Here is a 19706-nt window from a genome sequence, read left to right as displayed (position 1 = left end):
ATGTTTGTGTTAGTATTTTGTGACTGTTGTGCATGGAGAGATGTACCAACTATCTCCCTAATAACATGCATCTCTGTAAGTGACATATAACATCCTAGTATAAGAAGCAAGACAAACTGAGTGGGGAAATATTAAAAATCTCTTTTCCCAAAAATGTCTTTGTTTGATTTAAACAGTGTTTAAAATAAACAAAACATGAAAATATTTGTGAAAAGATTTGTGGGTTGTGAATCTAATATTTGGAGATTAAAACATGGTTTAGTAATGCTAGAGTCTTAGCTATTCACAAAACCAGCAGACTTCTTATAATAAATATAATATAATATAACCTCCTTATATTGTACTATATCAAAGAAGAGAGTCAAAAAATTACCAATATTTCAATAGTTAGGTGAGTTGATAGTTTAATAGTCACCCTAAGATAATGATAATTGATTAAATGCTCTTTCTTTTATGTCCTATTCCAGGTTATTCATGAATTGAAAAGTAAAGATATTAGCAAATCATTCCGAAAAACAATAAACAAAAAACAGGGTATTACAGCGATTGGAGGAACTTCACCACTTTCCAGTGAGGGGACACAGCACTCTTATTCAGGTAAAACACTTGTCCTTAGCACTAGAAAAAAAGAAGAAAAAACATAATTGGAAAAAAAAATTCTCAGAAACAAACCAGTAGAAGGTGAACCTCTGCAGTGCAGATGCCAGGGCTCTGTTTTGTAGAGATTATACTGTTCAGTTTGCTTGTCACAGTTCTGTGCTGCTCCCAAAGGTAAGTCAGATTTCTTTGCCAGAGCAGAAAGTGGAAAGAGAAATCTGGTTACAAGGAAGAAAGAATTAAAAATAGAAAGCCTTTTGTAGCATGTTTTATACTAAGGTTTTGTGTTTGGTTTGTTAATCTATTCTGTGAACTGTTTTTTTTTTTCTTTTACACTCCTGTTGAGATGTATACAAGGGAACGCACATTTTCATTTCAATGGTGCAGAACCAAAAATAAAAAAAAAGTGCACAGTACATGTTGGAGGTGGGAAAAGCCTGTTAGATGATCTAATCTGTCTCCTTGCCAATGCAGGGTTGTTCACTACAGTATGTTTTTTCTAAAGCTTTGTTCAGTTTAGTTCTAAATGTACCAAACAATGGCACTTCAACCACTTCCCTTGGGGAGATTTTTGCACAGCCTATAAATTTAATACTTAGGAAGCTTTCCTCAATATTCAACCTACATTTTCTTTCTTAATTTCGTCCTAATATTTTTAGTTATACTTTCTTCACCTATGGTAAAAAATTCCTCTCTATTTGATTATTATACTCGCTAGATATTTATAAACTGTTATGTCCTCTGCTTAGTAGTTTTTTGTATATACGCACTTTATTCAATTCTTTTAGTCTTTCCCTGTTATCATCCTGATCATTTCTGTTGTGCTTCTCTGGACTCCCTGCAATTTGTCAATATCCTTCTGTTTATCAACACTTTGCCTTCATTTATCATGAGTTGCCAAATAACTCGCTGACAATATATGTCAAAGTAGGACTGTATGAGTATATAAAAGAACCTGGAGCTGTTCAGATAGCAAGGCACCTGTACTTTTCTACTTGGGAAGAGGAGGGCCCCATCAGCAATGATTTGGTTTTTGGTGTCATTTTATATGATGGAATGAAAATGTAATTCAGAAAAAAATACAGTTGAATGCATTACTCTTGTCCTGATAAATGTCAGTTCTTAAGGACATTGCATTCCTGGTTTTGTAAAACAGAACTTTTCAGACATCTAGGACGTAGTGTTCAAAGGGCCTCTGTTTTGTGTATATGCATTTATTAGTGCATGCAGACCCAACATTTGTGCATGTAAATAGGCGTTTGCATGTGTAGATCTTTAATTGTGCACCTATTTACCTGATGTGTACAATTATCATTTTCTGTATATAACTATAGGTTCTGGTTTACTGTTGTTTTGTTTTCTTGTTGTTTGTGTGGGTGTCTCACACAGCAAATGCAAAAGAGACCATTTTTAAAAGTAGGAAAATGTGATCGTAAAAAAAAAAAATCACAAAAAAAATGGGAGAGGAACTCAGGGGCAGGTAGGGTACCTGAAAGGATTTTTAGCTTTCTTTTTTAAAATTGACTAGTTTCTAGATTGATGGTTTCCATTTAGGGCTCAATCTTGCAAGATCCTGAGTGCACTGGCCCTGATCCACCCAAGTACTGAAGTGCATGCTTAACTTTATTCCCGAGAGTGGTACGACAGAAGCTAAGCATCTGCCTAACTGCTCTGCTGGATCAGAGCTAGAATGTGCCGCATCTTCCAGGATTGAGCCTTTAAACAGTAGATTATTTTTTGGAGTTACATAATGTAGGTAGTAAGTGGCAGTTTTGAATTTAAAGTTCCCTGTGATATTTAGAACCACAATTAAGATTCTACATATTGGACATGGATAATTTGTGTTGGCTGAGAGTTCTGTATGTGATAACTCTGTACTCTGTATGCACTGTTCTTATAGCATCAACTCCTTTGTTTATATCCAATGCTGTGGAGAAATATTTAAACTGTCTCAGGCCATGTCTACAATTACCGGGGATCAACGCTGCTGTGATAGATGCAGCAGGGGTCAATTTAGAAAGGGCTAGTGAAGACCTGTTAAATTGATTGCAGAGCGCTCTCTGGTTGACTCCGGTACTCCACCGGAATGAGAGAAGTAAAGTAAGTCGATGAGAGAGCATCTCCCATTGACGCAGCATGGTGTAGACACCGCAGTAAGTTGCCCTAAGCTATGTCGACTTCGGCTATGTTATTCACGTAGCTGGAGTAGTGTACCTTAGTTTGACTTACCATGGTAGAATAACAGGTTTCAGAGTAACAGCTGTGTTAGTCTGTATTCGCAAAAAGAAAAGGAGTACTTGTGGCACCTTAGAGACTAACCAATTTATTTGAGCATGAGCTTTCGTGAGCTACAGCTCACTTCATCGGATGCATACTGTGGAAACGGCAGAAGACATTATATACAAAGAGACCATGAAACAATACCTCCTCCCACCCCACTCTCCTGCTGGTAATAGCTTATCTAAAGTGACCATCAAGTTGGGCCATTTCCAGCACAAATCCAGGTTTTCTCACCCTCCGCCCCCCCCCCCCCCCGCACAAACTCACTCGCCTGCTGGTAATAGCCCATCCAAAGTGACCACTCTCTTTAAAATGTGTATGATAATCAAGGTGGGCCATTTCCAGCACAAATCCAGGTTTTCTCACCCCGCCACCCCCCTCCAAAAACCACACACACAAACTCACTCTCCTGCTGGCAATAGCTCATCCAAAGTGACCACTCTCCCTACAATGTGCATGATAATCAAGGGGGGGCATTTCCAGCACAAATCCAGGTTTTCTCACCCCCCCCACACACAAACTCACTCTCCTGCTGGCAATAGCTCATCCAAACTGATCACTCTCCTTACAATGTGCATGATAATCAAGGTGGGCCATTTCCAGCATAAATCCAAGTTTAACCAGAACGTCTGGGGGGGGGGTAGGAAAAAACAAGGGGAAATAGGCTACCTTGCATAATGACTTAGCCACTCCCAGTCTCTATTTAAGCCTAAATTAATAGTATCCAATTTGCAAATGAATTCCAATTCAGCAGTTTCTCGCTGGAGTCTGGATTTGAAGTTTTTTTGTTGTAAGATAGCGACCTTACTTCAATCTCTCTGGTCACGCAATCACAGACATGAAGGTCGCTATCTTACAACAAAAAAACTTCAAATCCAGATTCCAGCGAGAAACTGCTGAATTGGAATTCATTTGCAAATTGGATACTATTAATTTAGGCTTAAATAGAGACTGGGAGTGGCTAAGTCATTATGCAAGGTAGCCTATTTCCCCTTGTTTTTTTCTATTCCCCCCCCCCCCCCGACGTTCTGGTTAAACTTGGATTTATGCTGGAAATGGCCCACCTTGATTATCATGCACATTGTAAGGAGAGTGGTCACTTTGGATGGGCTATTACTAGCAGGAGAGTGAGTTTGTGTGTGGGGGGGGGGCGCGGAGGGTGAGAAAACCTGGATTTGTGCTGGAAATGGCTCAACTTGATGGTCACTTTAGATAAGCTATTACCAGCAGGAGAGTGGGGTGGGAGGAGGTATTGTTTCATGGTCTCTGTGTATATAATGTCTTCTGCCATTTCCACAGTATGCATCCGATGAAGTGAGCTGTAGCTCACAAAAGCTCATGCTCAAATAAATTGGTTCGTCTCTAAGGTGCCACAAGTACTCCTTTTCTTTTCATGGTAGAATAGACAAGGCCTCAGACAAAATCTGCTCAGCTCTCAGGAGCAGGCACCCACTATATGGAAACTGAAAACCCAGTGAAGATACAGATATTGTAGCTTGATTGTTTATGGGCTTAATAAGCATTCTTAGATGCAAGTAATGAGTTCTGTACACATCCCCTAGATATGAAAAGGGAAAGGGTCTCTCTTTTAAAGTGTTTTAAACAAGAACAGGCCATAAATCTCCTAAGGTTAAATATAACACAATAATTCAGACCAAATTCTTAGAAGTGCTGCCAGCTTCCAAAAGGCAGAGTAGAGGGCAGACTGGTCTATTGTCATATTTAAGCAAGGTCCTCTCTGCTCAGCTCTGGCATATTTCATATATACTAATTCCACTCCTCTTTAACATAATCACAGAGACACTGAACTCCTGTAATAAGTTTTAATAATACTTTTATCCTTATTACTCTGCTTGGCAAGTAGCATTGTGATATTCTATGGACAGTTCAATAATTTTGTCCACCATAATAATAGTAGATTTTAATGGTGTCCTGGCTCTTAGATCACTCAGTCTTTAATTTTTTTTGTTTTTCAGAGGAAGAAAAAGTTGCTTTTGTTAACTGGGTAAATAAAGCTCTTAAAGATGACCCTGACTGTAAGCATCTCCTTCCCATGAATCCATCAGATGCCAGTCTTTTTAAGTCACTTGCAGATGGCATCCTCCTTTGGTAAGTCAAGAACTAAAGAAAGAATAAGAAAGTTGTTCTCTGAAGGTCAAATCCTGATCACATTGAAATCAATTAAAGTTTTGCTGTTGATTTCAATAACACCAGGGTTTGACCTTTAATCAATACTTCTAACAAGTCATAGGATTGGGGAAAATCCTTTTCCTATAAATCCTTCTTTAGTGAATATATATTTTAAGTGTAACCTATTTAAAGAGTCCTATTTAAAAATGATGTGCTTTGCATAACTGTGTGTGTGTTATAAATCTGATTGGCTGGAGAGTTTTCCACTTTAAACCAATGGAATTATATCTTGATCAATGCACGTAGCAGGAATAATCAGACTCTTCACAACTTAGATCATTGTACCTCCCATCATGCTCATTAACAAATAATTAGATCTCTGCAGTTTCTAATATTAGAAAGCATTGTCTAGTGGTTAAATCACAGGACTGGCAGTCAGAAGATCTGAGTTTTACTCTTGACTCTGTTACAGATTTGCAGGATGTCTTCCAATTTCTCTCTGCTGCAGTTTTCTGAATTAGTAAAACTGGTATTTGCCCATGTCACAGGAGTACTGAGGGCCTAATTCATTATTAATTAATAGAAAAGGGCTTTGAGATCCTTCTATGGAAGGCACTACAGAAGTATAATATGTTAGCTGTAAGATTTACACTCTCATGTTACAGTGGCTCTCAACATAAATATATTCAATTCTGCAGTTGTCTGAATCTTCCCGAGAACTTTGTTAGCAGTACAATCAGAGCTGGACTCCTAAGCATAAATCTGACTACTCCACTTTCTTATTTCCATGTAGGTTTTATGGTTTCTAGTTTTATTGGAAGTTGTTTTTGAAGGGGAAAAATAGGAATTTACCTTGGTGCTTTCAATATATGAAGCAACACTTTTAGATTTACCACAAAAAAGTGATGCTAATGTTTTGTTTGAAGTACCATTGTTTGGAGAGATGGAATAAATTCTGACTTTTTCTTCCCCAGCAAAATGATTAATTTATCCAAACCAGATACAATTGATGAAAGAGCTATTAATAAAAAGAAGCTCACTCCTTTCACTATTTCTGTAAGTATGGCATCTTTTCTGGCACAACCTAATTATATTACAGGAGGCTATTCCTATAGGTTTGTTTAAATGGCAATTTTGCTGTAGATTGAAATGGGAGCAGATCAGGCCCTATGTGTGGATTTCAAGGTGTCAGACAGCCTGGTGGCATTGTTTGCTTGCATGGGCTTGTGTTTTCCTGGAGATCCATAGGACACTGATCCTTGATGAAATGCAGAGCTGACCTTTCTCCTTTCAGCTTCTAGATCTTTAATATTTTCATTGGCTGCTACCTACCTTCTCTACTTTCCTGGTCTTTCCCCTTTCCAGGGGTCACAAGTGAGGCTGCTTCTTAGCACTCTCTGCAGTGCCAAACATACTATTGCTGATGTTCCCTGTCTTAAATCCTAAATTGGGCCACCTGCTAGAAGTAGGGCGGCCCATGCCATAAGCTGGTTGTCTGTCTCTCAAAAATTAAATAGAAACAACAAGCTTAGAATTTGGCTGTCTGCATCTTTAAAGAAACAGATAAAACCACAAAGGCAAGTACTCAGTTGCAGCGCTTGAAAATAAGGCCTGGGCTCTCTGGGCTAGCTCCTCCTCCATCTCAATCTCACCCAGCACTACCCCTGAGCAGCTGCAAGCAAGCCTTCTTAAGTGGCCTGCTGGCTCTTAATTAGTCAGTGTCTTCTCCTGGTTCTTCTAGGTCTCTGAAGGTCTTGCTGAAGCTTACATGATGCAGGTGCCTATGTGGTAAGGGAGAGGTATCACACAGTTACATTTCCCCTCCAGGAGTACTCCACTGTTCAGTTCTCTTGTGAATTCTGTGCTTTTGTTTTTCCTCTGCATTGCAAAGTACTGGAGCAAATGAGCCATAGAAAATAATCAGCAAAGTAAATTGTTCTTTGTGTGGTTATCTTTTTTCCCCCCAAGATGGAGTCATTATGGAAGCCCATCTTCAGTAGTTTCTGAAGTAGGGGTAGAGTTAGCACTAAATATGTTTTTAAAATGTCTGAAACCACCTTTTTGTACTTCTGAACTACATACCGAGTGTTCAGTTACTAGACTGATAGGGCCACATAAGTACCTACCATAGGTAAGTATGCAGACAAAACATTGCTTACATAGTGTTTTGGATAAACAAGAAGCACCCTGACATGATTCATTATTAATTAGTTTATTTAGTATTAACATGCACCTAGTAGCCACAGCTATGGATCAGGACTCCATTGTGCTAGGCACTGTACAAACAGACAAAAGACGGCCCCTGCTCCCAGACAGCTTACAGCCTAAATATAAGACAAGAGACAAATGGATGCAGACAGATGGAGTACAAGGAAACCTACAAGGAGACAATATTGGTCAGCATGAAAGGCACTGGTATTAGCAGCTTAACCATTGTCAATTTTAATTGTAGGCATCATGGCAGAGGAGAGTTTTTAGGAGGAGTTTGGAGGATAATGAGGTAGCTTTATGGGAGCTTATGCGGAGGCTAGCATCAAGTGTTCCATAGTGAATGAGAGATAAGTAGGGTGGCGATTGGCCAAAAAGGGCCTTGAAAGTGAAGAAAATAAGCTTATGTTTGATGCAGTAGGGAAGGGGAACCAGAGGAGGCATTCAAGAGAGGGTTGAGATGGTCAAAGGATGGGCTAGGAGAATTATCTTTGGAGCAGTATTCTGAATGGATACAAGTGAGGCATGACTGCTTTTGTCAAGGCCAGAAAAAACAAAGTTGCGATAATCTAGACATGAGATGGTGAGAGCCTGGATCAATTTTTAACTAGGGCTGTCAATTAATCACAGGTAACTCAAAATTAATCGTGATTAATCACACTGTTAAACAATAGCCAATTGAAATGTATTAAATATTATGGACATTTCTACATTTTCAAATATATTGATTTCCATTACAACACAGAATACAAAGTGTACAGTGCTCACTTTATATTATTAATTACAAATATTTTCAGTGTAAAACTGATAGAGAAATAGTATTTTTCAGTTCCTCATACAAGTACTGTAGTGTATTCTCTTTATTGTGAAAGTGTAACTTACAAACGTAGACTTTTTTTTTAACATAACTGCACTCAAAAGCAAAACAATGTAAAACTTTAGAGCCTACAAGTCCTACTTCTTGTTCAGTCAATTGCTAAGACAAACAAATTTGTTTACATTTACAGGAGATACTGCTGCCTGCTTCTTATTTACAATGTGAGATTAGGCATTTGCATGGCACTTTTGTAACTAGTATTGCAGGGTTTTACCTGCATTCTGCCATATATTTCGTGTTATAGCAGTCTCGGATGATGACCCAGCACATGTTTGTTTTAAAAACTCTTTCACAGCAGATTTGACAAAATGCAAAGAAGGTACCAATGTGAGATTTCTAAAAAGAGCTACAGCACTCAACCCAAGATTTAAGAATCTGAAGTGCCGTCCAAAATCTGAGAGGGACAAGGTTTTGAGCAATGCTACTATTTTGTATTGCATTCTAGTGAATTACCAAACCTAATCTGAGTATTCATCTAATGCACTGGTTTTTGTAACTTTAGAAACTCACAGAAGAAACAAAGGTGGTGACTACTATTTTAAAACTAACAAACTGACTGGCTAATTTAGTTAATGTTGATGTTTCAATTAGGAAAATCTAAATCTTGCCCTGAATTCTGCATCAGCTATTGGCTGTACAGTGGTCAACATTGGATCACAAGATCTAAAAGAAGGAAAACCACACTTGGTATTAGGTCTCTTGTGGCAGATCATTAAAGTTGGTCTTTTTGCTGATATTGAGATCTCCAGAAATGAAGGTAAGAAAGGAAGTAATGTCAGGTGCTCTCTCTCTCCCTCCCTCCAACTTTTCAGACGTCGGGAGCAATACGGCTTTCATTCACCTTTCAATTCACCTTTCATTCCTGTCCAGGACTTGTTCTTCCCTTAAGCCCAGCCCTGTCATGTCCCTACATATGAAGTCCTGCCATCTGGTTGGTCGTTGGTCCCAGATCTGACTGACCTTTGTTGTGTTTGCATTATTTTCTTTGGCATCCTGTCATCTGTTTGTCTTCTGCAGTGCCCCACTATCATAAACTTTTAGACTGCAGCCAGTCCCATATCCTGAATTCACATTATACTGTCCTTCTAACTTCTTTTGTCTTAAAATCATTCTACTTTACACTGGCCATCTTTCAAAGAACTCTTACCTCTACTGCTTCTAGCTTTCTGCTATCTATTTAATTTAATGCAGCTGTTTTCAAACCATAGAATTACTGTTAGTACATTGGGCTGATACTTTCACTTTATGACTAATGTTTTCATCAATACATAATTTAATCAATTTCTGTGTGGCCCTTGTAGTTAAGGCACATCTTCTTTTACTCATCCTTGATGGAACCATTGGCACTGGCTTCCTAGGTACATATAAAAGTATACTTATTCTGGTGTCAGTTGTGATAAAGTATGCAATTTGGGATTAAATGTTTTGTGACCATGATAGCAATAATTCGGCTTTCTTTCACATTCACTTTTAGCTCTTATTGCTCTGCTAAATGAAGGGGAAGAACTAGAGCAGCTACTGAAACTTTCCCCAGAAGAGCTCTTGCTACGTTGGGTGAACTATCATCTGGCCAATGCAGGATGGCAGAAAATCAACAACTTCAGTGAAGACATTAAGGTATATATTTGTCACTCTAGTAAGTGAATACAGTCATGCCAAAATGTAATATTTTTAAAAACAAAAGATTGAGACCAGAATTAGTGATCTGCTTTTTATAGGTACATATTCACCAAGTGTGTCTAGCACTGCGCATTCTTTTGACCACCCATGATTATATTGTTTAGTTGCTGATGCTGTGTATCAACTAAGGATACACAACCCAAACGAAGCACTTTCCACATAGCCCAAATAGCAGCCCATATTCAGGAGTCCAGAAATTCCTAATTGTAATTAGAACCGTTTGGGATGAATCGCACACTCCCATCCACAACTTTACACCTTGCCCTTTAACCCTTCCCATGAGGCCTCACTTACCTTTGTTATCTTGTGAGGAGGAGAATGTGGCTTTCAGCCATCATCTGGCTCATCTGTAACAATAGGTGATTGTCCCTCCACCACAGCTTGGGGTGTCAAGAGACCACTCCCAAAGAAGACACATCTGGTGTGCTTATTGGCCCCACAATCCAAGGAAAATCCCTCCCAGTTACGGTCCCAACCAATCCTGCAACAAAGGAGGCATACCAGTGCCTTGCTGCGGATTCAATTCACTGACTTCATGGGGTTGAAACACACTCTGGCTCCACTGTGGCAGCTGGTAGATGTATCCTTCTCCTTTCTCTAGTATCAGCCAGGCAGTATAAAGTGTGCTTGGTGCTGCATTAAGTCCAATAAGAGACAACAGCACTTTTAAAATTAAAAGTGAAGGGAAGTGTTCCCTGTGGGTAATAAGTGAGGGGATTCCATGGACATCTTCCCTCCACTAATTTCAGAATAACCATTAAAGATAATTATGTAGCTATCTCTGTATTCTTTATGAAATACTAGGGAAGAGACTATTTACAAAGAAAATAATTAACTGGCTTTCTTTTAATGAAAGAGTGCAAATCTAATCAAAATGACCTTTAATATGCAGGACAAGTATTAAATATTTTTAACATTTGCTGCTTTTATCAGAAAGACAGGTTTATCCCTCTTTCTTTTTTGTTTGTAAGGGAACAGGGAAAGCAAAAACATGTATTGAACATTGTATCTAATACATATAATGAATGATAAAACAAATAGACTCCTTTTAACTGGGGCATCTTGGTCCACAAACTATTGTCCAAGTTAATTGGCCTATTAAGAGAAAAGGCCATTTTAAAAAAAAGCTGTTTGAAAAGACTTAACTAAAATATTGTTCTGACTCATAAAAATGAGATCCACATCATTTCATTTTTATTTTCTTTTTATGAAAACTTTATTTAGTAACTTTTGTATCAAAAGACTGGAGCTAGAATTTCACTCCTATTTAACATCTGCCTTAAATATATTTTAACTCTTAGAACTGGCTAGTACATTCCCAATAAGAAGAATTTTATTCTGTCATGATTAAACAGAAGTCATTCCTATTCACTATGTCATTTGGCTAAACTGATTCTATGTGAAATGTCTCAGTGAAGTGGCCTTCTTGATTAAGTGGATCTTGACTAAGGGCCTGATCCAAAATCCACTGAAATCAGTGCAAGTCATATTGACTTCAATGATCTTTGCATCAGAGCCTAAGTGCAGTATACTATATTAAAAGGAGCAAATATTTGCTTATTCCCTACTATTATATTGTTTGTTTTAGGATTCAAGAGCCTACTACCACCTGCTGAATCAGATTGCACTCAAAGGAGACAAAGATGATGAAATTCCCATTAACATTGACCTTTCAGGATTTAATGTAAGTATCCTGAGGGTCAAAAAGATACCTATGTCTATTTAACAGAGACCCCATCTACATATCCAGGGACTTGGTTACATCCAGAATATGGTTCCATTTTGTAGTGCAGACAGGAGCATAATGAAACCATGAAAAAGCTTTGAACTCTGCAGGATTGGTACAGTTTCAGGATAATGTTGAAACATGATTAGGTGCCTGTCACAGTTTCCAGGGGAACTGTGTCCGTATTTCCTCCTGCCCACATGGTCCATTTAGTGCTCAGTTATATCTCAGGTCTCCAGCCATCACCTGTGTCTGAGCAGGGACCCTTGTCCCATTCTTTCTGACCAGGGGATTTGAAGGCTGCACAGCTCCCTGCCTTACACTGTGATATCCCCAGTAAGCTAGTCTGCCTAAAGGCCAGTGCCTGTGCTTTGCTTTCTCTGAAGTCTATGAATAGTGTATCGCCAGCAGTTACCAGTTATCACACAGCAACTTCTAAGCAAGCATCTTTATTCTGAAGGGAAAAGATCAGAGAAAAAATAATAAAAACCATAAATAGATTTAAACACACACTAAGCTTACCAGGAGTCACCAGTCTTATGGGGGTCTAGTTAGCAAAAGTTTTTCTAACCCTTCTGCAAGGTTGGGGTCCCCTGTGGACAGAAGGTCCTGTCCATTTCCTGAATCAGAAAGAAGGCCTTGTCCTGGGTCAGTTTAAACCCAGCCTTTTTATTTCAAAAGTCCTTTGCCTGTTGGCCTCTGGAAACCTTACTGTGACCCAGTATATGCAAGTCTCACCAGAAGTGGTAATTTTCCGGAGATATTTACAACCTAAGTTATTCACCTTAATCACTCCTATGACACTTTTTAGGGTTAACTGAGGCTGTCTGTGGGAATTTCTACCACCTGCACACAGGATGAAGAAGGAGATTGGCTGTGCCAGCCATGGGAAAACCTCCCCAATTACTGGCTGCTGGCAACACAAGCGCTCCACTCCTACTCTTTCCCAGTGCAGACTAACAATTTACACACTGTGTTACACTCAAGCGCCCAGTCCCTTATGTGCTGGGCACCAGCAATGTACACCGATCCGCCGCCTCCATGGAAGCAGTGCACCCCAGTTCACTGGTTTCACCTCAGTTCAACAGCCTCTTTAGCACAAGGCACTTAGATGAGTCCATAGTAAAAACAAACTTGTTTATTTAACAGAGCTTGAGATACAGTTTCTAATAAAAGAAAGTATAAGGGCTTGGAATCAGAGGTTTACATTTAAAAGAAAACCATAAAATGCAATCTGTAGCCTGTCCTTCTTAATAAGTTACTTTCCTGTCTAATAAAGTATTTCTCACCCAACGATGAATCTGTACGGCACTTGTCCAATCCAGAAAAAGCTGGGATTCACCTTTCATGAGACACTCCCACTGGCAGAGTGTCTCCTTCGGAATGGATAGCATCATGTGCCTTTTCTTCTTCTCTTAAACAGTTCCAGACTATGGTCTCCTAGACCCAGGGGTTCAGAGACTTTTACTGGAGTTCTTTTATCTTTGTAAATGCTCAAGACTGCATCTGATCCAGACAGTAAACACGGGGCTGGCTCCATGGATGTCAATTGTTCTCAATGCTGATTGAGTCAGCTCTGACCCTCCCCCACAAATTTCACTTCCTGCAGTTTTGGAATGCAATATCCTAGATGTTACATAACTAATAGACTGTCCTGTACAAACATCTAATAACCATCACACACAACACCCTGCAGTGAAATACTGAGAAGATGGTCAGACACCGGGGTAATATATCTGCCTGGGCATGTCTGTGCATCAGGACCCCCACTATTTCTAGTTCCTGGAGGAGCGGTGGTAACCCTCTTCTCCTCCTCCCTCCCGATTGCCCTCCCCCCCGAATTGCATGCAATCCCTGGCCTACAGTGATACATAAACTATTCATAAACTTAATACAACATAGTCCAAGAGATTGCCTGAGGTTGCAATATCTGTCACAGTGCCTTCTACCTTACAAGGTGGAACTGTGTCAGGGAAAACTATTTTGCAGTCAGGTCTCCCAAATATAGATGTCATCTTAGCATCCTATTCTTGGGTTCTATTCTCTTCCCCAGCTGAAGAATTCTAACTGGGTTGCCCAGTTGTGTTCTGGAACTCAGCCTGGGAAAAAGAATGAAGACTTGTATTCTCATGTTGCTTCTTCAAATCGGATGGCATTCAGAGGTAGGAAGGTTCCCTTCCATTCATCAGCAATGATGGAGGGTGTGGGAAACTTCAGGCCACAACAGCAAAGGGGCAGGAGTGTGCAGAACCCTTCCGTTGAGCCTTAACCCAGCTGAGGGTCAAAACATTTCTCCTCTTGAGGGTGCTGAATAAGGTTAGTTGAAAAATTTCCATTGCAACTGTTTGACAGAAAATTGGGTTTTTGGCTAAATGAAATTTTTCATGAAAACTTTGTTTTCTGTGCAAAAAATTTTTTTGTTAAAAAATAAATACCATAACCCTGCAATATTTTGTCTGAAAACCAAAATATTTGTTTTCTGCTGAAAAATTTCAATATTCATTTCTACCAAAAATTTGAATTTTTTTCTATGCCTCCCCGCATATTTTGACCAACTCTATTGCTGAGTACAATGGGCTTACTCCTATATCAGCGTTATAGTGACTCCTCTCAGAAAATGACAAGCTGACCTAGAGTTCTGAGTTGCTGAATATAGAAAGTGGGATTTCATTATTTGTTATGAAAAATCAGACATTTTGGAAAGCTGATGGAGTCTCTATAAGGGGATAACAGGGTGTCAGCTGTCAAATAACTCCTTAGTATTTTTAGTAAATTGTCCTGGTAAACGCTGCGTCTTATGAAAGCCATAAACTTATTGATCACTCATCTCCTTGCTGCTGCTAGAATTACAATAGCAAGGTGGTTTTGAGGAAGAGTGACTCCCCTAGAACTACTGATTTGTATCAAAAAAAGTGGGGGAAATTCTAGTACCGGAAAAATAAATCAATCATGCCAGAGTTCCTCAAGGGAGAAGGAAAAAGATAACTATTTAGAAATCTGGTGAAACTTTTTTGAAGTTTGCTGGAAAAGGGTCATCACCCACCACCAAACCTGACAATTTGAGAACTTTTTTGAATACTAAGGAAGGGAGAAATCCTTTCAACAACAGTGAATGTTGAACTAAAAATTAAGATAATTAAACTAATGATAACAGATATGAGGAAAAAGGAGAAAAGTTTAATATCACAGAGTTTTGGTAATTACAACTAACGAACAGGTTACATGTTTAAATGTAAGAAAACCAGAATTTTGGACATAAACATGAGATTATGAAAGACTTTAGCAAACACCACCAACTGACAAGCCAGAAAAGGAAGATGAATAGTAGAAAAGCATCAGCCACAATATGTAATCAATACCACAAAGTTGAAGAGAGTGACTGATAGCAGTTCTCATCAGTACAGCTATAGGGACTTCCATAGTATATAAACAATTATAAATTGGTCTAAGTTTATCTCTTTTTAAGTTGTAAAACAAGTTTTATAAGATTTCTATTAAAAGAATGAATCCATTAATAAAATAAGAATTAAAAAAATCAGCTACCGAGTGACACAAAAATACACAGCACTTTATAGGAGTTCTCTTCTCCCTCAAGCTATTCCTGTGCCAAAGCTCTGCGATGGAGACCCCTGTTTTTTCTTTTGGATTTTGGGTGGCAGCCATGGCTTCCCAGCCTACATGGCCATGGATATTTATTGGCTGTGATCTGAGCAAAAGATGAGCAGTAACTATTGGGACTATATGTACATCTACATGCTGCATATGATGTGGGTTGGGTAGACTGAATTCTTCTAGGTAAATGAATAATGCAAACAAACAAAAACCCCTTCTACAAGTTACACAAACTGCTCGCTAATTGATGACATGATTTTTGATTGTCAGATTATGTTCAGGTTTCAGAGTAGCAGCCGTGTTAGTCTGTATTCGCAAAAAGAAAAGGAGTACTAGTGGCACCTTAGAGACTAACCAATTTATTGGAGCATAAGCTTTCGTGAGCTACAGCTCAGTTTCCACGATATGCATCTGATGAAGTGAGCTGTAGCTCACGAAAGCTTATGCTCCAATAAATTGGTTAGTCTCTAAGGTGCCACTAGTACTCCTTTTCTTTTTAGATTATGTTCGCTAACTTTATGGCAATTAAGAGGATTCAACAAGTGTTTGATTATGTTTTAGAAGAAAAAAGGATGACAGATTGTCACCTTATGAAAAAGGTCCCAAAAATACCTTCATTCTGAACAAGGTCTACATCCACATATTGTATGCTGCGCCTAATCTTTAATTATGATGCAATTAAGATGAGAGTCCAGAGAAACAAAAAAGAACCTGAAAAGCCAAACTTCATTAAAAATGTTTTTTCTTTTTCTTTTTTTAACTTTCTTTTCTAGGAGAAAAATGACTTGAAGAGGGCTGAATATATGCTTCAGCAGGCAGACAAACTAGGCTGCAGACAGTTTGTTACTCCAGCTGATGTAGTTGCAGGCAACCCTAAACTTAACTTGGCTTTTGTTGCAAATCTATTTAACACATACCCATCGCTGCACAAGCCTGACAGTTCCATGTATGATCTCAATTTACTAGAAGGTGAGCTCTTTCAACCTGTCCTAGTGAGAAATAAGAACATTAAAGAGTGTGCATAACACATAGAAGTTAGGTCTTCTGACTGGATTGTCCCCATATGATTGTGCCTATGTAAACACTAATATATAAAACTACAATTAGTTTTTCAAGTATTAGCTTGTTGTAGGAACCTCCCTCATTCCAGATATCAGAATGTGGAGTTTCCCTCACTGGTGCTGGCCCTGACAAAAGGCCGATTGAAGCTTGGTCTACACTATTAAGTGTTTCTAGGATAGCTATGTTGGTTGGGAGCGTGAAACAATCCCACGCCCTGCCCAGCCAATTTAGCTATGCCAGCATCTCCTCTGGTGCAGATGCAACAATTCTGACAGAAGAATGCTTGTGTCAGCATAGTTAATGTCATTCGGGGAGGTAGCATAGCTATGCCAGCAAACTCCTTTTGTCAGCATATGCCACCTTTCCATTAGGTGCTGTTACTGATATTTCTATACCAGCATAGCTATAGCAGCAAAGTCTCTGTATTGTAGATAAATCCTGATTCCTGAATAACCTTCAGCCACTTCATTTGCTGAGAACAAAATTTCCCCCCCATGAGTTCCTGAGGATCCCCCCCACCCCTTCCTATGAGATTACCATGAGCATGATGTTTATACTCTGGTTGGGAAGGAGGGCATGTGGCTTCCTCCATGGTTTATGCCAATACCACTACCTGGGTTGCATGCCAAGAAGTGCTTGGTATCTTGGTGTTGTACTGCACTCTCAGGGTTTTTTTATACGAACATTTCATTGCACATTATCAGGACTTTCTTTTAGGAACAGGGTAATAGATGTAGCAGAACTGCACTATTCTCTTAACAGGGTAGAGTAAAGACAAGCATATTCTAAAATTTTTGTCCTAGTGGCCCTTCACATCACAAACAGAATTCCATTTAATTTTCCAGCACTTTTAAACACAAAGGGGCCAAGAATTGCTGTTAAAGTCCATTGGAGATGGTTGCTTCTATCCAAGAGCAAAATAAGGACTAAAGTCATGGGTGGCAGATTTAATAGGCATGGGGAGGCACTGCCTCCCCCGGCATTGCTGTGGTCGCTGGACCCCTGGTTGTGTGGTTTGGCAGTGAAGTTTTTGCTTTATTATGCCCCATGCAGGTTCTGGGGAGGCTGAAGCACATATCCCCTCCTCAGCCACCCCGGACCTGCTGCTGCATGGAGCATATCAGAAGCATCTTCTACAGACACTTTTCTCCTGGACGGTGGGTGGGTAGGGTCTGCGGAGGGGAGCACGGCGTGGCTGCAACCAGCGCTGGGCTCCTCTGGGCGGGGGAGGCTTGGCTCGGCACTTTGGCCAGCCCAGTCGGGGCTCCTCTAGGCAGGGGAGGCTCCGCCTGGGGCTTTGGCCAGTCCTGCCAGGGTTCCTCCGCTAGGCGCCGTGGGGAAGCGGGGGCGGGGGCAGGGGAGGCTCTGGGCTGCGGCTGGCCCAGGGCTCCTCCAGGCAGGTGTGTGAGGGGGCGGCGGGGGGCTCGGGGCTTTGGCCAGTCCTGTGGGGCTCCTCCGCTCGGGGCTTCAGCCAGCCCGGCTGGGGCTCCTCTGGGCGGCGGGCAGGACAAGTGCTCTGAACTGCAGCTGGCCTATGGCTCGTCTAGACAAGAGGGGGTCACTCCAGGCTGTGGCTGGCCCAGGGCTCCTCCAGGCAGGTGCGGGAGGGCTTGGGGCTCCTGCGGTGGGAGGGAGCTCCTGCAGCTGGGGGGAGGGGCTAGTGGCTCTGGCTGCATGGGGTGGGGCAGGGGGTCGGGCAGGGGGTCGTGAGGTTCTGGCCGTGGAGAGGGCGTGGGCAGAAGGGGCAGAACTGGGGGCTAGCCTCCCCAGAGAGGGGCTCGCCTCCCCAGAGAGGGGCTCCTCCTGCCGCCCAGGCCCAAAGTGCCACTTGATTAAGAAATTTATTTAACATGAATTACATGTAAATGTGAACAAGAATATGGATCTCAGGTATAGTTTAAATCAGTAGTGAATAGAACTGAGTAATGAATTTTGCCTATAGGTTGGTCATATAAGGCTTCTCCCCATCCCTGCCACTGTCTATAACGGGATATGAAGCCCACCAATATAAAACCGCATTCTGCTATACATCAATTTTATATTGTTATAGGCAGCAGGCTACTTCCTAATTTCTGAGATTAACGTGTATATTAAATGGCCCAAAGCTACAGAATTCAGATCCAGACCCATAGAGTGAGGATGTCAAGATCTGAGGTTTTGATTTAGTCCATTATAGTGATAGGTATCAACTGGGACATTTGAGGCTGGATTTTGTATCCATACTCCCCCAAAGTTTGGGGATGTGTGAATTCAGGTCCATCTCTAATATTGTATATAATTATATACAAAAGTAGCAAAAGTATTTGCTCACAGCAGAAGAACACTGAGGCTCCAGAATACTGAGTTCTATTCCTGGTTCTGAAGGGGAGTGCACTCTAGTGATTAGAGACCCTTCTGCCCTATCTCCTCCAGACTGTCCCTCTATCCCTCTCTCTGCTCCTGTTTTCCCACTACAAGTTCTTGTTCCTTTCTGCTCCCATCATGCCTAGCCTGTCCCTGACCCTCATTTCTCCTATCTCCCACAATCTGGATTTGTCATTCTGCCCCTCTGTCTCCGGTTGCCTCTTTGTGTTTCTCCCCACTTCTCACGCACTGCATTCCAGCATGTCAGGTTGCTGCTTTCTTCTCCTCCAGGCTGTCCGGCGGGCAACCATGGGGGCACTGAGAGCATAAAAGATACAGTCTCCCTCTTCTCAGTTTTAGTGTCTGGCACCACAGCTATCCTTGACACCCAGAAGGAACATTTGCAGGAGAAGTCCTACTCTTTCCCTCAAGACTTGAGATGCAGCATGCTTAGTCATTCCATAGGGAGGGCACATGCTCAGTGCAGTTGGCATGTAGGAGCTTTGTGGAGATGGAATATGCTCAATGCAGTCAGAATCTTCAGAGAGTAATGCTGCCAAACTTTAACAAACCTTGAATGAGTTGTAGTTTTCAGAGACTCAAAACTTGGCCACATTCAGGTGGATTTTTGCATGGATGGCACAAGGCACATCCCTCATGCTAATGTAACACCTCTGCCAAATTTCAAGTCTCTGTACCAAAGCATGAAGATGCTAGAGCTTCTCTCACTGAAATGGTTTGTATCAACTTTAACATGGACAAACATTTTCTCTAACCTCATGCTCAGAAATAGTTGAATCATTTTGTTGAAACTTTACAAAAATATTTAGATCAAGCCAAAGATCTGGCATGGAAAATTTCAGCCTTACCAGTTAAAATTTGGAAAAATTATAAGTAACTGAATACAAGGTCTTGTAATGTGAGTTAAAGTTGCCTGACACTTTTCATCTCTAAAATGATTATAGAGTTGTAGAGAATCCTAATGCTGTTATTTATATCATGGCAATGATCAACTCTCTCTTCTCCCCTTTCTATAATAAAACTATGCAGTCACATAAATTTGCATAATCAAAATAACTATATTTCAAATACAAGGTGTTATTGGTAGTGTTTTGTTCTGATCTTCATTTTCCCTTGAATACTGTAGTATGAGCATCATTCACACCAGTATTGTTTTTCTCCCGGCATTGT

The 19706-nt window shown here is 40.4% G+C and overlaps 1 protein-coding gene across 4 annotated transcripts in view; it reads left to right on the top strand.

The window, feature by feature from the left end:
• PLS1 (plastin 1) overlaps nucleotides 1–19706 on the top strand; it is an 83817-nt gene that overhangs the window by 45425 nt on the left and 18686 nt on the right. For all 4 annotated transcript variants that reach the window (XM_073359778.1, XM_073359782.2, XM_073359780.1 and 1 more), the window contains 7 exons: nucleotides 468–597; nucleotides 4854–4986; nucleotides 5982–6063; nucleotides 8684–8849; nucleotides 9567–9709; nucleotides 11361–11456; nucleotides 15884–16079. In XM_073359778.1, the coding sequence (XP_073215879.1) occupies nucleotides 468–597; nucleotides 4854–4986; nucleotides 5982–6063; nucleotides 8684–8849; nucleotides 9567–9709; nucleotides 11361–11456; nucleotides 15884–16079 (946 nt within the window). The remainder of the gene's footprint in view (nucleotides 1–467; nucleotides 598–4853; nucleotides 4987–5981; nucleotides 6064–8683; nucleotides 8850–9566; nucleotides 9710–11360; nucleotides 11457–15883; nucleotides 16080–19706) is intronic.

This window comes from Lepidochelys kempii, chromosome 9 (assembly GCF_965140285.1).
Source record: "Lepidochelys kempii isolate rLepKem1 chromosome 9, rLepKem1.hap1, whole genome shotgun sequence".
Taxonomy (NCBI): Eukaryota; Metazoa; Chordata; order Testudines; family Cheloniidae; genus Lepidochelys; species Lepidochelys kempii.
Note: the sequence above shows the minus strand (reverse complement) of the source record. Positions and strands in the feature narration are given on the sequence as shown.